At 42.9% G+C, this 20328-nt stretch overlaps 1 protein-coding gene across 1 annotated transcript in view; it reads right to left on the reverse strand.

Annotated features, from left to right (window-relative positions):
- Nucleotides 1-20328, reverse strand: part of LOC146027268 (ferric reductase 1-like) — an 83785-nt gene that overhangs the window by 15892 nt on the left and 47565 nt on the right. The window contains exon 10 of the mRNA XM_083158208.1: nt 14862-14948. Coding sequence (XP_083014334.1) covers nt 14862-14948 — 87 coding nt within the window. The remainder of the gene's footprint in view (nt 1-14861; nt 14949-20328) is intronic.

Raw genomic sequence — 20328 nt, forward strand, 5'->3', positions numbered from 1 at the left:
GTCGGGATACCCCATGGTTTGTGACCCCATGTTTGATGTTTCTAATGTGCTCAAGGATACGGGTCTTCAGGCACCTTTTAGTTTTCCCGACGTACCTTAAGCCACATCCACATTTAAGAAGATAAACTACAAAGACAGAATTACAGTTAATAAAATCTTTGATTCTGCAATCTGAATCCCATATATTTGCGCCTTTTTCAACAAAGGGACAGACCTTGCAGCCATTACAAGGGAAACTGCCCTTTATTGATAAAAAAGTGTCACTAGGAGTCCGTGACGGCAGACTCGCTAGCTGACTTTTAGAGACCATAGATTTGACTGTTTTTGCACGTCTAAAAACAATTTTTGGCCATTCTGGTAAATGATTGGCCAGGATTGGGTCCAATTTTAAAACGTTCCAATGTTTCCTGAACATCGAATGCAGTTCTTTGTCACCATTACTGTACTGGGTTGTAAACATAGTGTCAAAGGAAGTACTAGTATTTGGGGAGGGGGGGACCTCATTTTTAGTGACCAAAAGGTTTCTCCTGTCAAGATTTTTGGCTCTTGTTAATGCTGATTTGATAATGCTTTCGGGGTAACCCTTCTCTCTGAACCTCTCAGTGTAGATAGAGGCTTGATCATCAAAGACCACAATGTCAGAACAATTTCTTCTCAGCCTAAGAAATTGCGAATAAGGAATGTTGTCACGCCAGGGACCATAATGGCAACTCCTGTAGTCTAAATAATTATTAGAGTCAACCGCCTTGAAGTAAGTGGATGTTTCAATACATTCAACAGCAGGATATTTGTCAACACTCAATAGTATATCAAGAAATTCAATCTTCCTATGCTGAAAGTTTGAAGTGAACTTGAGATTGTGTTCATTAACATTGATATGAGCCATAAAGTCATTGAATATCAACTCATCGCCCCTCCATATAATGACGATATCGTCGATATATCGTTTTATCAAGACGATATTTTCTTTCCACAGACCTGTGAGACAGCTAGTTTCCCAGTCTGCCATATATATATTGGCCAGACTGGGTGCGCAAATCGTACCCATCGCTGTCCCACAGGTCTGCAGGAACCATTCATTAAGAAACTCAAAATAGTTGTGTTTTAACACAAAACGAAGACACTCGCACAAGAAATTTATCATATCACCCGACATATTGACATCTAACCTCAGGCGGGCATCTACAGCCTGTATACCCTTTTCATGTGGTATACTTGTGTATAACGCCTGAACGTCTATAGTGGCAAATTTATAATCAGGATGCCACTTGATGGATTCAATAATTTGAAGTAGATGTGTCGAGTCTCTGATGTAGGTCTCAATTAATGGTACATAGACCTTAATGTAAGAGTCCACATACTCTGAGATGCGTGAAGTTAACGACCCAACCCCTGCAACTATAGGTCGCCCCGGTGGTTGCAATGCATTTTTGTGCAGTTTGGGCAGGTGGTAGAATGTAGCAAGGTTGGGGGTATTATTCAGTAAGTATCTATGTTCTTGAATACTTATGAGTTTCTGGGTTAGGCCCTTTTTTAGGAGCTGTTCAAGTTCTCCCAAATACAAATTAGTGGGGTCACTTCCCAATTTAACATAAGAATGTTCATCTAACAAGAGGTTATAGGCTTCATTGACATAGTACTCTCTATCCATGATGACTGTGCCACCCCCTTTATCAGCATTCTTTATCACAATGCTGGTGTCTGATGTTAAGTTAAGAAGGGCATCCCATTCCTTTTTACTTAAATTATGCTTATTTTTATTTTTATTTAAAGCACACATTTTCTCCATATCCTTTTTTATAAGTTCGGAAAAAAGGTCTATGTATGGACCCCTGGACTCCACAGGGTAATATGTGGACTTGAGTTTTAACCCAGAGGAAGGAACCGAAGTCTCAAGATGTTGGCTTGGTTCATTACTTACATTTTTCCTTAAAAAATGACGTTTTAACGTTAATTTACGTGTAAAAAGATTTAAATCAATTAACAAATCGACTTTATTGGGAGCTTTATTTGGAGCAAAGGATAGACCCTTTTGGAGTACAGATATTTCAAAGGGAGTTAAAGTTTTTTTAGAAATATTAAAAATACCTTTAGGAGCAATATCAGTATTGGTATTTTGGACAACAGCGGGTTCTTCTATCATTGTATGTATCTGAGTTTTGGTTCTCGTCCGGGAACCTCTTTGTCCCCGCCTTCCCCTAACCTTCTTTTTAGTCTCATTGGTGTTCTCTGGGAAGCTGACGGTCGACCCGATGTGTCGGCCGTTTCCCCTAGTCCTAAAAAATGTTGGTTTTCAAGGTTGGGGTTATCAAGTGGTTCATATTTATTTCTATGTTCCCACGATTTGCGTTCATATTTATCAAATACTGGTTTGTTCCATGATTTTTTGGGATCTTTTATTCCATATTTATTTCTAAAGGGCACCTGTCTCCAATTATTTGTTTCCTCCCTTCTATTGCTATATGACCTGAGTCTATTTCTCAAAGTGCTGTTTTTAAACTTGTTATTATGAGGTGACTGGATCCTCTCATTGTCATTAAATTGTCTCCGATGAGACGAATTTCTAACGTAGGACTGTTTATTGTAACCAGTATTTTGCTGGCGAGTAAGGTGCCAGGTCCTCACCTGGTTTGTCTGATAATCAGTCTTATCACGCAAAAACTTTTTCTGTTTATTTTCCATAATTTTATCCTCAATATTAGAGACTTTTTTATCAATATCAAGTTTTGCGATAGTTAGTGATTCTTTATCATATTTCTCATCTAGAGTGGGTAAAATAAGAGCTATCTTTTTTTCTACCTCTGCTAGGACTTTCTTCTTTTCAAAAATCAGGAGTCGCATTAGCTCAAATGAGCACTCATCTAATATTCTATGCCACTCCTTCATACATTTCTCATCATCAGAACCTGTAGTGGGGGCCTTATTGATTCTTAAACCACGTGGTACACGTCCACAGGAGACATAATTATCAAGTCCCCTAATGTCCCACCAAGTTTTAGCCTCTTTTATCAAGAGTCTTTCAAGATCCACTAGCCCACCAACATTAGTCGACATAGTTTCATTTTCAGCAGCGGGTGTCGACAATTCTGAAAATATTCTTAATGAAGCCTGTGAGCGTTTGTCATTTAACTCACTATTCCTAGACATTTTTATATAATGAGAAACAATAATATAACACAGAAAAATAAGCTCAAATGGCACTACACACACAAAGCTGCTAAAACAATATTCCAAACCCAAAGGAAACAGACAGAAAAAATACTTGAATATTGTAGCGCTGAGGGTATGTAGAAATCAATAAGTCCAGCAATACCACCTGAGATTAACTCAGGGGAACAGATGCACCTAAAAGAGGGGGTGATATGGAAAAATTTCTATTAAAACGTGAGACGTCATGGATTTTGACTCTCAATACGCTTGTTCCCCATGGTTTGAATGAGGGATACGAGATTACCCCTTTTATTAACTAAGTGTATGTTCTCATAGCCCCCTGGTATGTTGTTATGCCAAACATCTACTAACTATTGCCTAATATATTGCATTTTATATAAATTGACTGTAATAAGTCGACTTTTGTGCTGTGTCGACAATATATGTGTATTTTTCATTAATTGTTTTTTATGGAATTTTCGCATTATTATATTTATGTATGAATTAATGTGCTTTTTAATATTGTTGCTTATGCAATATTTACTGTGTGGTACAGCTGCCAATATATGTGCGCAGGTGATTTTTACTCTTCTTTTTTCTCCTATATATATATATATTTTTCTCCGTTTTAATACGCTCTATTTATTAGCGTTAGTGGTATAGGGTATAATTCCTATATTTCTGAAACATGTTTTTAAATATATTTTGTTCAGTCGTTTGACAACTTTTATATGTAATAATAAACAGCTGTGTATTCCCCAGCTTTTTTTCTATTTGCCCAGACGAGTCGGGCCCTCGCACTGTGATTGGCAGTTGTGTAGTATGTAATGAGCATGAACGTCAGCAGTAGCCACGCCCTCTGACGAAGTCCCCAGTGACGAAACGCGTCAGGGCGTGGCCTGCTACGTTCCTGCTCTCCTGTGTCTCCTCGGACGTCTGTCTCTCGCCCACCGGTGTCCCGCTTCTATGCGGCGCAATCCAGCGTCAGCACGATACTGAGACCCGGCGCCTCCTACAGTACGGACCGTGTGAGCAGCCTGTCGTTTGTGGTTATACTGTTTAAGCCGTGTGGTAGCCAGCCCACAGTGTCTTTATTACAGGTACGGGCAAAGTCATTGTTGTACCTGGGATTTTACCGTGTTGGTGTCCAATAAAATCTCTTTTAATACACCAGGAAGCGCTCTCTTCCCATTCCTTTGTTTTTACCCATATATATATATATATATATATATATATATATATATATATATATATATATATATATATATATATATATATATATATATATATATTAGACATGTGCGGCGGCCACTTTTTCGGGTTTTGGTTTTGGATCTGGATCTCCCTTCGTGTTTTGGATCTGGATTGGTTTTGGATCTGGATTTTTATGAAAAAATGCTAAAAATGGCTAAAATAACAGAATTTGGGCCTGTTTTTGCCCCTAAAGTATTATTGACCTCAATAACATTAGTTTCCACTCATTTCTAGTCAATTTTGATCACTTCACAGCTTACAAAATTGTTTTAATTTACTGTAGTTGGGCCAAAAGTTTATACCGAGGTAGCTGGATGACTGAGCTAAGCGACAGAAGTGGGCCTTACACTGGACCTTACACTTCCAACCTGGCACATCTTGGAAGCAGAGCGGCACTGCAGGGGCAGACAGGGTGGCAGTTTAATAAATTACCCCCAAAAAAGAGAAATGCTCCAAAGAGCAAAAAATACAAAGAGGTATCGGCCTTGTCATGACTGGTGGTAGCAGCTTCAGCACTTCTATCAGGTTGCTGATCTCCCACTATTTCCTCCTCAATCATCCTCCAAAAATGTGTTTTTATTTTATTTATTACTTTTATTTATTTTTCTTACTTTACACTGGACACAGCCTGTCACACTGGACACAACCCCTGGACACTGGACACTGCCCCTGGACACAGCCCGTCAGCCTGGACACCGCCCCTGGACACCGCTCCTGTACACTGGACACAACCGTCACCCTGGAGACAGCCCCTGGACACAGCCCCTGGACAATGGACACAGCCTCTGGACACCGCCCCTGGACACAGCTCCTGTATACTGGACACAGCCGTCACACTGGACACTGCCCCTGGACACAGCCCGTCACCCTGGACACAGCCCCTGGACAATGGACACAGCCTCTGGACACAGCTCCTGTACACTGGACACAGCCTCTGGACACAGCTCCTGTACACTGGACACAGCCCGCCACCCTGGACACAGCCTCTGGACACCGCCCCTGGACACAGCTCCTGTACACTGGACACAGCCGTCACACTGGACACTAGATATAGCCCGTCACACTAGACACTGGAAATAGGCCGTCACACTGGACACTAGATATATGCCGTCATACTGGACACTAGATATATGCCGTCACACTGGACACTAGATATAGCCCGTCACACTGGACACTAGATATATGCCGTCACACTGGACACTACATATATGCCGTCACACTGGACACTAGATATATGCCGTCACACTGGACACTGGATATAGGCCGTCACATTGGACACTGGATATAGGCCATCACACTGGACACTGGATATAGTCCGTCACACTGGACACTGGATATAGTCCGTCACACTGGACACTGGATATAGTCCGTCACACTGGACACTAGATATATGCCGTCACACTGGACACAGCCAGTTACACTGGACACTGGATACAGCCCGTCACCCTGGACACAGACCCTGGACAATGGACACAGCCCCTGGACAATGGACACAGACCCTGGACAATGGACACAGACCCTGGACAGTGGACACAGCCCCTGGACACAGCCCCTGGACAGTGGACACAGCCCCTGGACAGTAGACACAGCCCCTGTACACTGGACACAGCCCCTGTACACAGCCCCTGTAACCTGGGCACAGCCCCTCACACACTGGACACAGCCCCTTGTATTATGGACAATGCAGCCCCTGCGTGTGAGCACTGCAGCACCTAGTTTACAACAAAATAAAAAATCACACTAAATAAATCACAGCACAGGGCACGGAGCACGGAGCATGGAGCAAAGAGCAGAGAGGACGGAGCACAGATCCCAACCACCCTCTTCCCTCTCCTATAATGGAGGGAAGATGGTGGGCAAGCGTGGGTCTTATATAGAATCCAGATCCCGCGAGAATCTTACAGCGCGATGATGACGTTTTGCCTCGTTTTCGGTCCGGAATTTAGGCGGGAACTCCCGAGCCGGCTCGGATCCTGACTCGGATCACCATATTCGGATCTGTTGGATCCCGGAGATTCGGACCCACTCATCTCTAATATATATATATATATATATATATATATATATATATATATATATATATATATATATATATATATATATATATATATATATATATATATATATATATATATATAGACAGGGGGGGTACTGTTGCTGCGCTCACACTCTTTATGAGGTATTTCACGGCAGGCTATGCTGTCTTCTCAGATCAGTTCCTTTTAGGATTGTCCAAGAGCAAATATGTCCGTTATATGGATGGCTGCTTATTTCTCCTGTTGAGATGTTTGTTGTGGCGTCTTAGGTAAATTCACTGGGAAAAAGGGGTGAGAAAATAGCGCTCTATAGTGTAGTAAGTTTCATATCCATTTTGGATTTAAATAATATTGTGCGTACCGTATAAAAGTAAATATTGTGCTCATCGATCAATTCTTTGTCTGTGTGGGTTTTTACCAGGATAATACCCGGATTATGCCGTTTCCAAAGAATCCTCTTGTCCACAGGTTCTTTCAAATCCCGTGCAATTTAGGACCATGTATCCCACAGTGGAAAAGAAAGAGAACTCCAATTATAATAAAAAAGGAGTTTTTTAATGAAAGTGCACCAAAGTAAAGTGAACAAAATTTCTTACATAAGTAAAATTGGTGCTGGAGTAGTGAACGGTTATCCCTCAACGCGTTTCATCACTTATGCCATATGCAAATGACTGGACTTCATCAGGAGAGTAGTTACAAAGGTTCCTACAATGTTTATTTATAGGGTGGCCACTTAGACATACACGCCGTATATGGCGTTTCCGGGTTGCGTAATTAGCGTATCAGTGCGCATGCGCGAGACTCCCAGGGTCTCGCGTGCGCTACTAGTTGTCACGGACGCTCAGTATCGCGTCTCTGTGTAATTGAAGCTATAGCGCCGTACAGCATCCTCTCGCGCCTGCGCGAGACTCCTGTAGTCTCGCGTCTGCACGGATGTTGCTGTGGACGCTTTCTCATCACTATGTGAGTGTGTTTACATACTTTGGAGACGTATCCTTGGAAGCGCCCTATCCCTTTCTTTATGCTGGGCGTTCCTATGTGCTGGGCGTTCCTTTATAGTCACTATGTGAGTTTGTTTATATACTTTGGAAACGTATCCTTGGAATCGCCCTCTCTCTTTCTTTATGCTGGGCATTCCTTAATGTTTTATATATGTCAGTGACAGCATGGTATTAGTCTGTGTTCGTACCCATTATATTAGTATCAATAGCTCAAAAATATGCCACGCCATAAATAACATTTACAGATTTTTACTGCTAAAATCCTCTGTAAATGTTATTTATGGCGTTTATTATGTTATTTTGGGATCCAAGATTGTTACACTCCTAAAAAATACACATAATAATCAATAACATATCAAATATACATCATACATCAATTTAAAACATATCTCTTGTATAACAATACAAATATAAGAAAACCATCAGTATTAAATGGAAAATTTAACGGACAGTCAAACATCTGTCCATAAAAGAATGGTACATACATTGATATAGCAATAATTTAAAATAAAGTACAATCTGAACACCCTTAGCCCTGAGGGGTTAAACGAAGGACTAGAAATAGCGACATTTATTGGTTAATAGATCTAGAGATTTATCACCCGAACCCTGTTTATCATAATTTGGAATAATTTGCTCTGCTTGAAAAAATCTTTTCACAGGTCTTGTTCATTAGTCCCGATTATTGTTAGATTAATTAATCAGTCCAAATTACGTTTTTATGAATTTGCTTGTATCATTTTAAATTATTGCTATATTAATATATGGATTATATGTGTGTATCATTTTAAATTATTGCTATATCAATGTATGTACCATTCTTTTATGGACAGATGTTTGTATCATTTAATACTGATGGTTTTCTTATATTTGTATTGTTATACAAGAGATATGTTTTAAATTGATGTATGATGTATATTTGATATGTTATTGATTATTATGTGTATTTTTTAGGAGTGTAACAATCTTGGTGGCTTATTGTTAACTGTGTTATAAATCTAGTTGCCACTACAAATATTTTTAAAATAGTTTCAATAAAACCTTTTCTACCTCACACTGCCAATTATAGCACCCTAGCTTCCATTCACAGTATTGTGAAACTCAATGGTTAAAAAAACAGTTGCCACCATGATTGTGATTCTAATCGCCTGTTAAATACGGTGAGAGACTGACGCTAAGCCAGCCCTCTGACGAAGTCAATGACGAAACTCGTTGGGGCGTGGCCTAGCGTCGTCTCTGACCAAGAGTTTCCCTGTGGATCCCATCACCGCTGCCAACAGCTGAGAACACCGGCTGAGTGTAACCGCTCCATCAACTGCTGTGTGGACAGCGTGTCTTTGCGATCTATCTGCGGTGTGTGTGCCTCTTTATTTGGTATGTTACCCTCACTGTGTTCACCCTGCTGTTACCCTTAATAAATCTTTTTAAAAACGGATTCATGTACTATAGAGCGCTCGCTCTCCTCATTTCTTTTTAGATTAAAACACCTGTGGATTCAGGATTGCTTTGGAGAGGCAGAGAGCTTGGAGCTGCCGGGTCTACCTACCTGAGTGCTTACACTAGAGACTTACACAATAAAGGACATTGTGTGGAAGGGTATTGTTGTCCTGATTGGACACTGGCATTTTTCACTGTATAATCTTGCGCACTGTTGTTGTGTTTATATATATATATATATATATATATATATATATATATATATATATATATATATATATATATATATATATATATATATAGTAGCAGTATTCTCCTGGGGCGAGCCTCTAGGAAAAAATGAGTGGCACTCTCCGGATTTTTGTAGACACGTTTATAGTGCAAAATAAATCAATACATGGTCGTCAACGTTTCAAGGCCTCAGCCTTTTCGTCAGGACGGACATAAAGTGCATACAGTGCTGTGCAAAGGAAAGCACTGTATGCACTTTATGTCCGTCCTGACGAAAAGGCTGAGGCCTTGAAACGTTGACGACCATGTATTGATTTATTTTGCACTATAAACGTGTCTACAAAAATCCGGAGAGTGCCACTCATTTTTTCCTAGAGGCTCGCCCCAGGAGAATACTGCTACTATCATCCCCTTGTGTGGAGGCACCACGGTCCGTGACCATATATCAGCCGAGAGTGCCAATCAAACCCTCTTCCATATATATATATATATATATATATATATATATATATATATATATATATATATATATATATATATATATATATATAATCAGGGATTCCAAAACGGCACTCAATAAGCATAGCAACAATGGTGCAGGGTCCAATTGAAGTTAATAAAGGCAGCACTTACCCAACCTTGTAGTAGGGAAGAAGACAGACCAGCACTCGTTTTTAAGTTAAAAAGGTTAAATGTATTTAAGAGTATTTACAACATTGCAAACATCTTGTTAAACATCAAACAGACCCTGTCTGTTTGATGTTTAACAATAGCGCAATATAGGGATTGCGCTATTGGTAGTCGTTATCTTTATTTGTTGATTTATTTATGATGTATGAAATTGTATTGTATTTTATGTATACCTTATCCTATTTAGTTTTATATTAAGAGGATTAATACTATCCTTCTGTAGAATGGATACTCTTATGTGCATTCATATGGTTTTGGATACAATATAAATGTGCTTGTGGGAATAAATGATATAACCAGTGTTCCCTCTAAGCTGTGCATGTGTGCGCGCGCACACAACTCACCGAGCATGCGCACAGACATTACAACAGTGAGCACAGTAATTTTAGTGTAGTCATTTTTTCTTTTACTAATTTTTGCAATTTTGGCGGCCCCGGACACTGTGTATAATAATATGGTTCTGCTGGGATGGCTGTCAGTCAGCCTGTAAGCCCGCCCTTGGTTGCTGGGGTCTGTCAGGATTGGCTCCCCTGCACATCTGATCTGTGCAGTGCAGAAGAGCCAATACGCAGATGCATCCTTCCCACTTTCCCGTCCTCCCGCCTTACCCCCATTGCTGTTGTCCACCCCAGAATGCGCTGCCACCACTGCTGCCTGGCACTAAACAGCCCGAGCCTGGGGTCGGCTCCCAGAGATGGGAGTGCCAGCAGGACACAAGCTTGACAGCCTGCCCGCCCATGACATCAGATGCTGAGGCAGCGGCTGGCACAGCAGCACCCATCGGTCAGGCAGACTGGAGGAGCCTGTAGATGCCATTCTGCTCTGAGTCTGGTGAGTAGTTGAGCAGCTGCCCAGTGCTGGTCGGCTCTGTGGGGAGAAGGACAGGAGCCGCAAGGCTGGAGGCTGTTCAGCTGGCTAGTGACTGCAGTGCTTTATGTGGTGGGGGGAGGGGGGCATCAAAATGGCACAGTATTTTCTCCTTACTGCACCTCAGGACAGGGCCTGCATGGAAGGGGCCCTGTCCTGAGGTGCAGCGAGGAGATGGGAGTGGTGACAGACTCATAGGCTGCTTTTTGGAATTGACAGCTTTTTGGTATTGGCAGTAATGTGTAATGGGCATTACAAGGGACATTTTTGATGCGCATCGATGACCCTGTTTATGAAGCATATTGTGAATTTTAGCTTAATCCTTGTAGCATTATGTGAATTTTGGCTTAATCCGTGTGGCATTATGTGAATTTTGGCTCATTGCGCATGGCATTATACAGTGTTAGTTAATTACTGTAATTATTACAAATTAACCATTTCGTTTACTAGGCTTTTATACCATTATGTGATGCACAAACATTTTAATTTCTTTCCAAAGTTGCACAACCAATATCTTTTGCCGCACACAGCCTTCATAAAATTAGAGGGAACATTGGATATAACCCTGAATATTCGCTCCAGAAAGTGTTAAATTTGAACCACACTTGTTTCATTATCTTGAGTCCAATGGAAACAAAGGACCAATTAGTAGCTGGGTATATTAAGGCACCAAAGACAAACAGTAAATACTCTGTTAGGGCGAAACGTGTTAGTGGTACTCCCAGCTAGTGGCATCCCGATACCTAGCACCGAAATTGGCATCATTCACCGGTATTCCAGGCGAACAGGAGAAAGTATCACCAATCAACCCAGTGTTACACAACAGGAGTGGAAATAGCAGTGTCTAAGAGAACTCCGGGGAGAGAGCCGGCCACGCGGCGGCGGCAGTGAGAGAGGCGCCAGCCGCTGTGCATCTGACATCAGGCTCGGGCAGGGTGGGTGTGAGCAGGGACCAGCCATATCATCCTAGGTCCGCTCCCCACCTGCCTGTGAACCGGAGAGACTCTCTAGCTCTGACCAACAGCAGCACCCTGAGCGCATGGAGGCGCAGGTGAGAGACGCACTGAGCACGTGCAAACAGTATTATTCATTACGCTGGTATAAAACTGTGGTGACATTGACTGTGTAACTAAACCACCAATTCTTTTGTGGCAAAAATTTAACCACATTTAAAGTACATTATTTTCTGGATGCTGGACCGGGAGCACTTTTTAAAGTGGAATATACAAATTACATTCCAATTTTTATGTCTTATTTTTATTTTCAAGTAATGCATGTTATATATTGATATATTGTATCCCCTGTTATATTTAGTTTTTTAGGTGGCCACCTAGAGAATATATACACTTTTTATATTATTCTATAAAATAAATGTGATATACAGTACCATTTGGTATTAAAATATCTTGTGTGAGTGCATTTATCCATGGTGCCTATATTTTTAACATAATATTAGCGCAGAAACTCATTTCTTTTGTTTCTGTATCTTTTTTCTGTCTTTTCACCCGGGCATAAACTCTTTATGCTCAGGTGTAAGGTAGTCTTGTGTACATACACTTGTACAGAAAGAGGACTGCAGCTGAGTTACATTTAAGATGATCAATTAACATATATTTGCTTATATACATTTTTTGAATATCTATTATTAGCGCCTAAATTAACACTAGAATATAGTGTCTGAGCTTTAGGCAGCTGCCTAGGGCACTGGCCACTAGAGGGCTCCCCAGTACTGTGATCATGTAAATTTAGTATTTTACTGGACTTCCTGAGTTGTAGGTGAGTCTGACACTTTCCCTCAGCACATTTTGCACATCTGAATGCTGTTACCCGTGCCTGGGAGCAGGTACTGCGGGTGATTGCTGGGCTCAGCTTCCAGCAGCAGCCGGCAGTTATGAGGCTTGTGTCCCTGCTTTAGTAGTTCTCTGCTTGCTGCTGCTGCTCTTCACACAGAGATCATCCATACTTGCCTACTTTTGAAAACTAGTTTCAGGGAGATTATAGTTGGTAGTAGAATTTTGCACAGCGCCCCAGTGAGAGGGCGGTTCATGCTCCACCCAAAGGGCGTGTCTAGTTCCATATATGGAGATATTGTGAAAAGAGATTGTGAAAGTGGCACCTAGAAGCGTGGGTGTGTACTGCTAAATCTGAGAGGAATCTTTTAAAATTACTTAGATCCAAATTTAGTTGAGCCCCAAAGCAGTTAGTAAGAGCTAATATACTTGGGAAATGCTGGGAATGGTGCTGATGATTCAATGTAAATGTAAATCTATCTCTAATTCCTATTTTTCCCAATAAATGTATCAGTGTAATGTGGGCTAGGAGAAATGAGGGAGATTGCTAGATGAAAGAGGGAGATTGCTGCTATTTCAGGGAGTCTCCTGCAGGAGGGTGGGTAATTATGAGATCATCTGAATGCTCCGCCCCCTCCTGCACAAGATCCGATTCCTAAGAGACCCTGCCAGCAGGGATGCCAGATCATCCAGAAATACAAAAAAGGTGACTGGCACATACTTTATGTATTTGAGGGAGGGGAGGTGCAGGAATTGTTTTACATGTGTGTTGGGGGAAGTGCAGGGCTGGGAAACATGTGAGTTGGGGGAAGTGCAGGGCTGGGGACATGTGTTTTGGGGGAGGTGCAGGGCTGGGGTACATGTGTGTTGGGTAAAGTGCAGGGCTGGGGGACATGTGTTTTGGTGGAGGTGCAGGGCTGGGGAACATGTGTGTTGTTTAAAGTGCAGGGCTGGAGAACATGTGTTAGGGATGAGGCTGGGTGCAGGGCATGTGAGTAAGGAAAACTGCAGCGTGCAGGACAGGGGTACAGGCAGGTCTATTTTTCAGAAGGCTCCAGCAGGAACTGAGGTCCTTATTCTAGTTCACTCTTTCTGACAAAATATTTCGGTACTTGTTTCCTAGCACGGCCACAACGATCATGATCGTGGGCATCGTGAGTAAAAATTGGGGGCATCGCGGCCATCGCATGCACTAAAAAATCGGGTGCGATGGTACCGTGATTTCCCATAGGGAACAATGTTAAATGCCTCAATTTACCCGCGATGCCCCCGATTTCCCATCTATTCTCAACTCCACGCCGACGTGGATAGTGGGGGTATGAAAAGGTCGGAGGACGCATACCGTCGCCCCTTGCGGGCTCGCTGCGCTCGCCACGCTTCGGGTTTGCGTGGGGTGGCGTAAACTACTTTTGTGGGGACATTTCACTGTTCAGGGGTGTTTTGGGGGGTTTCTGGCCCATTTACCATTGTTCCCTATGATGATTTGGTGAAATCGAGGCATTTAACATTGTTTCCTATGGGAAATCGGGGGCATCGCGGGTAAATTGAGGCATTTAACATTGTTTCCTATGGGAAATCGGGGGGCATCGCGTCTGGACCATTTAAGCCTTTTTTAGCCGCATACGACGCGACCGACGCGATTTTGACTTTTTTCAATGCATTTCAATGGGAAAATCAGGGGCATCGCGTCTGTCGCGTCGCAGACCACTAAAAATTACACCCGATGCCCGCGATTGTGGCCGTGCTAGGAAACAAGTACCAATATTTCTTAGATGGACAAAACCATGTGCACTGCAGGCGAGGCAGGTGTAAAACCCCACCCAAATCTTATTATCTCTGCACAAGTAACACCTGCCTCACCTGCAGTGCACATGGTTTTGTCCATCTAAGAAATGTTTTGTCAGAAAGAGTGAACTAGAATAAGGCATCAGTTCCTGCTGGAGCCTACTGAAAAATAGCCCTGGGTACAGGTGTGTGAGGGATACTGGAGTACAGGTGTGGGAAGGAAATATATATAATATATTATAGTCCTGAGTGATCTGGCTCTTCCTTTGAAGTACATTGCTACGCACCAGGTGCCCGCACAGAAACATATATACTTTATTCCTAACGAATAACGAAACTGGGTGGGGTGTGTGTGCGTGCGCATTATTAGAAGTTTTGCCTAGGGTGCCAGACCGCCTTGCACCAGCCCTGTTTACATTCCAGTTTTAGGCACAGATGTATCAAGCTTCACAAAGTGATAAAGTGGAGAGTGTTAAACAGCCAGCCAATCAGCTCCTACCTGTCATGTTACCTACCTCTCCACTTTATCACTTTTTGAAGCTTGATACATCTGGCCTTATATTCTTTAAAATGACTGCATCACTTACATGGCATGAATGTAGAAGACACAACATACTTACATAATTCCAGCCGAGCTCTTTTACAAATGCCAAGATGAAGGCAATTATTGTCATAATTCCAGTCAGTGCCAGGAGAAGGGAGTGAGTCTGTATGAAACAAAAAAGATTATTTACCCACAGCTTTATTGTCATCAAAAACATTTATTTTCAGTCAATTTTGATCACATCACAGCTTACAATATTGTTCAACAAGTTGCAGTTAGCTGACTGGCTAAACAAAGCCACAGAGGAGCAGCGAAAACACATGGCAGTTACTTTAAGAATATAGCACATCTACAAAGCATTGTGGCACGGCAGTAGGTGACAGGATGGCAGTTAAATAAACTATACAAACCCATATAAGGGGTGACATTTGCTGAGATGCGAAAATGTAAATTTTGCGATATTTTCGCGAAAAACGGACAAAATCCCGTTTTCGCATATTTAATGAGATGCGAAAAACTGCAAAAATCTCAGATTTTGCTGAGAAATCGCACTTTTAGAAAGTGCGATTTTTACTCACGCCGGAATTCGCATCCAGATGTTTTCCCATTGAAAAGTATACAATTCGCATATTTAATGAGATGCGAATTTGGGAAATGTGTCTTAAATTCGCCAAAAAAATCAGACCAGGTTCTGATATGCGAATTGGCCAGAACCCTGCACAGATCATTGAGATCTGTGCATGGTCCTGTGGTAAGAAATGTGTTAAAGTGTTAGCATAACCAGCCCCGGGCTCATTGATCCGGACCTGGTTCCAAAAATACGGGGGTCAAAAAGCGTAGTGGTCCCCCGTATTTCGGAAACCAGCCCCGGACTCTTGGACCGGTCCTGGTTCCAAAAATACGGTGGACAAAAAATCTGGGGGTCCCCCGTATTTTTAAACCAGCACCGGGCTCCAACAGAGCGCAGTGTCATGCCACAGCCGGGGGACACTTTTTACATAAGGTCATACCAAAAATTCACACATTTTCATGCCGAAAATTCGCACATTATCGCACTAAATCTCACTTTTCTTTCCGGAACACGCACCTCATTAAATAAGCGAATCCACGGCAAAAATGCGATTTTAAAAAAGTGCGACAATGGGCGATTTTGAAAGTGTGAAAAACTCTCATTCTATTAAATGTCACCCAATGTTTTCATGGTACTTATGTAGTAGTTGGGCAATTTGCTTAGGGGGCTATTCTGCATAAGGAAATCGCATTGCATCGCATGACCAATGTTAGTGGCATACGATGCGTGCGATGCAATATTACTAAGTAATTTATTCACTGCTATTTTTCCGCGGGCTTATTGCATCACATTGCATTGTACCTCATGATGCAATGCGATGCGATCTTACTAAGTAATTTATTCACTGCTCTTTTGCTGCGGACTTATCGCATTGCATGCCATTGTACCTCATTCAAAATCCCATGCGATTGAATGCGATTTTGTAGGGTGTGATGGCATTAACTGTACTGCTATTCTTAGCCACCCCCCCACTATCCACACCACCCCAAAGCGTTGCAAGCGCAGCGAGCACCCACTATCCACGCCACCCCGAAGCTTGGCGGCGGAATGTGTCCTCCCAACCTTTTCATACCCCCACTATCCACGTCAGCATGGAGTTGATTTTATATAGTGTGGCGAGCTCGAAGCGCGGCGAGCGAGTGCGGAAAACATGTAAAGTAATCCGCATCCCCACGTGGGGCTCCCAATATATAAAAACAACTCCACTCCGACGTGGATAGTGGGGGTATGAAAAGTTCAGGAGGACAAGTTCCGCCACCCCTCGCGGGGCTCGCTGCGCTCACCACGCTTCGGGATGGGGTGGTTTTAGAAACACATTCAAAGCAGCCATACAACACATCAGAGACTGTAAACTGTAAATTTAATGAATAATGATTAAGATAATTAGTACTCATTACATATTAACAATAAAAAAGATAATCATTAAATATAAGAAGATTTATGAACACATTAAGAACAATAATGCTAACAAGAATAACTAGAATAAATACAATATTCAATAATAATAATGGCGGACAAACAAAGAAATTACTGAGAGGGCACTCCAGTACCCTTTGGCAGGAGGGTTGGTGCATGCAAAATCCTTTTAAATGGGTTGTCTGCACCCGCACTTCTCCTCCACATAAACTCCTGAATTTAAGTGCTGTCTTGCAGTGCCTCTATGGTTCTTATTGCGCCATTTTGCGGCCCCCCACATTCTGGGTGTGTGCCCCAGATTCAGGGTCCACGAAATTGTATCTATGATTAACCCTATAGTGTTCGTAGCCGGCCTGCTGTAGTTCCTGCGTATTATACACACTCCAGCAGTCACTATATATAATGGACCCGGGGGCGACATTCTGGGTGATGGCAGCCATAAGGGTTGTGGTGTCTCTCCTTTCTACGGCTGTGAGGAAGCAGGCCCCTGTCTCCCTGCATATGCTACCAAATACCCATTGCTGGGGCAGCATCCTCCCGACGTCATACTTCCTTTTCGCAAAAAGAGTCTCATCAACCTCCACGATCAATCCAGGGCCTCCAATTTGGGTCTGCGGCTGTGACAGCAGATCCACGGTGCAGGCCTCCCTCATGAGGGCATTGTACTGCACTGTCATCTTAATTGACATATTCAGCTCCCGCTGGCAGTACACCACACTTGTAAGCTCCTGTGCCCAGGAGTACAGAAACCGGACCAGGGTCAGGAACGGCAGCCGGCATCCAGGGTACCAAAGGTCTGCTCAAACAGTCACCTTATTATGGCAGGACTTGATGTGGCAGCGCCACGTACTCTCCTTCACCGACAGCCTCATCGCCCGTTAACGCAAGTCTGCGTAACGGGCAGCAAATGTTTTTCTTGCAAAAAGACCAACGCCTCCTCCTCTGATGTTGGCAGGGTGAACAATGACATCTGCTCACCTGCCATGCCTGCGCTGTGAACGCTGTGAACACCAGTCGCTGTAACAGTGGAAGAGCTCTGAGTAGCATCCATCACTGACACCTAATCACCTCAGAGTGAGGGACCGGGAGAACTTACGCAACTTCTGACTGACTACGCTATTTACGTAGCTTAAGCTTATTCACAAAGCATACCTACGGTAACTGACAAACGTCTATCAGTACTGTATGCATATAAACTCATTTTTCTATGCCAATTAATTACCCCCCTCCACCCATTAGGCAGAGGCAGGGCCAGTGGTAGGGTTTTGGGCATTCAACAGGAAACTAGAATGCATTACTGTGAGAATTACTGTGCAGGGCCAATGTGGAGGTTAAAATGTTCCACCTCACCATTAGAGGTGGTGGAACTCTGTTCCAACCGTTCCCCCTCACTTTAACCCCTGACTAATTCAAAATGCTTGTGCAATGTTACTTGTGTTATCAGAAATAGAGAGTCTTAGAGGTGTAGGCCGGTATGGGTCATAGGGTAGACACAACTAAGGTCGACATGCATTGGGTCAACCACTGAAGGTCAAAATTGGGTTAGGTCGACATCTCAGAAGGTCAACATGGGCTTAGACCAACAGGGTCATTAGGTTGACACAAGCATTAGGTCAACATGGGCAAGGTCGACAGTCAAAATGTCGACATGGGTTTTTCATGCTTTCCCCCAGATGCCGACACAGTCGACATGGACATTGTATCAATATGAAAATGGTATTCCATTGGTAAGTCATGCAGAGATAGCACAGTATGTATTTACTATGAATTATTTATCATTAATCTAGTGTTCAACACAAACATACAAAACTCTATGCCCTCCATCATGCAGATTTTTTGCCCTTCCCTTCTTTCTTTTAATTCTTCTCTTCTGTTTTATGACTTGTTTGTCACAATGGTGGCTCCTCCTCTCTGAGCGCTCCTTACTGATAACCTCAGGCGTGTTTATGTCACACCCAACATTCATTGTGACCGCTGGAGGAGGCGAAAAATGTGTGGGGGGGTGGTCTAATTAAAGGGGGCATGACCCGCGGGACACTGCCGGTCGTGGGAACATCCCCGAAAACCGGGACATTCCCGCGGTTTTCGGGACTGTTGGGAGGTATGCTCTCGGCAGTAGCCCACTAAGCCCAGTGGGAAAGATGGCCCTGTGCTGCTCCTTACCTCTGGAATTATCTACCTGTCCACATCAGACTTTCCACCTCTTTACAAAACTTCACACAGGCTCTCAAGACCCACTTTTTTCATGCTCACTGTCTTCCCCATCTGTGTTCCTCATGTCTGCCTGCCCCTCCTCTTTAGAATGTAAGCTCTCATGAGCAGGTCTATGCTTTTCCTCCTCTTACCTAGTCCTTGTTTTCTTCATTGGTTTATGTATATAGGACCTTATTCTGGTTGACTAGCAAGGCTGCGAATTTCACAGCCTTGCGAGTCACCATACACCACCCACCCCCCCCGCCCCCTCGTACGCTGCGATCCTCCACGGGCATGCGGGGGATCCCCCGACAATCATATGATTTCTCCAGTGCTCGCAGATCTAAGACACCTCTATGCGAGCACCCTGTTCGGGAAGCTGGCAGGCAGCTGACATCCGCTGATATCAGCTGCCCGCACCAGCGTCGTCGGCCCATCACCATGGGAATGCCCAGCATTTTCATGGAAACACCCATGAAACTTTGGGCGTACCCATGGGCATGCCCCCTCGCTGCCGCCCACGCCCCCCGTCCGCACTGCTAGGTGCGAACAGGATGCTTGCAACCAGTGTCTGCACATGCGCAGACATGCACCTGCACAGACGCTGAACATCGCTTCCCTGCGTGTACACGCAAGAGAGCATGTAAATCAGAATCACCCCCTTTTGTTAGGGTCTGTAGAACCCTTGTGTTGCCATATAAAAAAGGTTATTTTTTGTTATTAATAAGAATAGAAATAATTCAATTGTATTTTGTTGGTAAAGAATAATGTTTTGTTTAACTTCTGGGTACAGGTGAAGAAGTGTTCTGGACCTCAACTAATTGTTTAAAACCAGATGCATTATCTTAGCTACTGTACTGTATTATTGCTTTAATGATCCAATGTGCAACAGGATGGCAGCTGTCGCAATTGGTTCCTCTAAAAGTGACCATACACATGCAGATTTATCTTCAGATCTGACTGGTTGAGACAAAAACATGGTTATGGATGAGAGCAAATGACATTTGACCATCTGCTTGGAAATGCTGGAAAACTGCCAAACTGTCACTCATCCATAACCATGTTTTTGTTCCAACCAGCCAGATCTGCAGATAAATCTTACTAGTGTATGGGCACCTTTACAAATACTTGTTTCATAGTCAATTATTGTTTAAAACTACAGTACTAAACTTTGTTGTCCCGTTCTGTGACGACGAAGTGCCCACAGTAACAGAATAATAATAATAGTAATAATAATAATAATAATAATAAAAAGATGAGTAAGAAGAAGACAACGACAAATAATTATTTTACAGTGCAGAAAGATATGTGGTACTGTATGTGTATCAGGCAGACACCCGGCGGTAGCAAAGACCAGCTAATA

This window comes from Crinia signifera, chromosome 8 (assembly GCF_055691185.1).
Source record: "Crinia signifera chromosome 8, ASM5569118v1, whole genome shotgun sequence".
NCBI classification, from domain to species: Eukaryota; Metazoa; Chordata; class Amphibia; order Anura; family Myobatrachidae; genus Crinia; species Crinia signifera.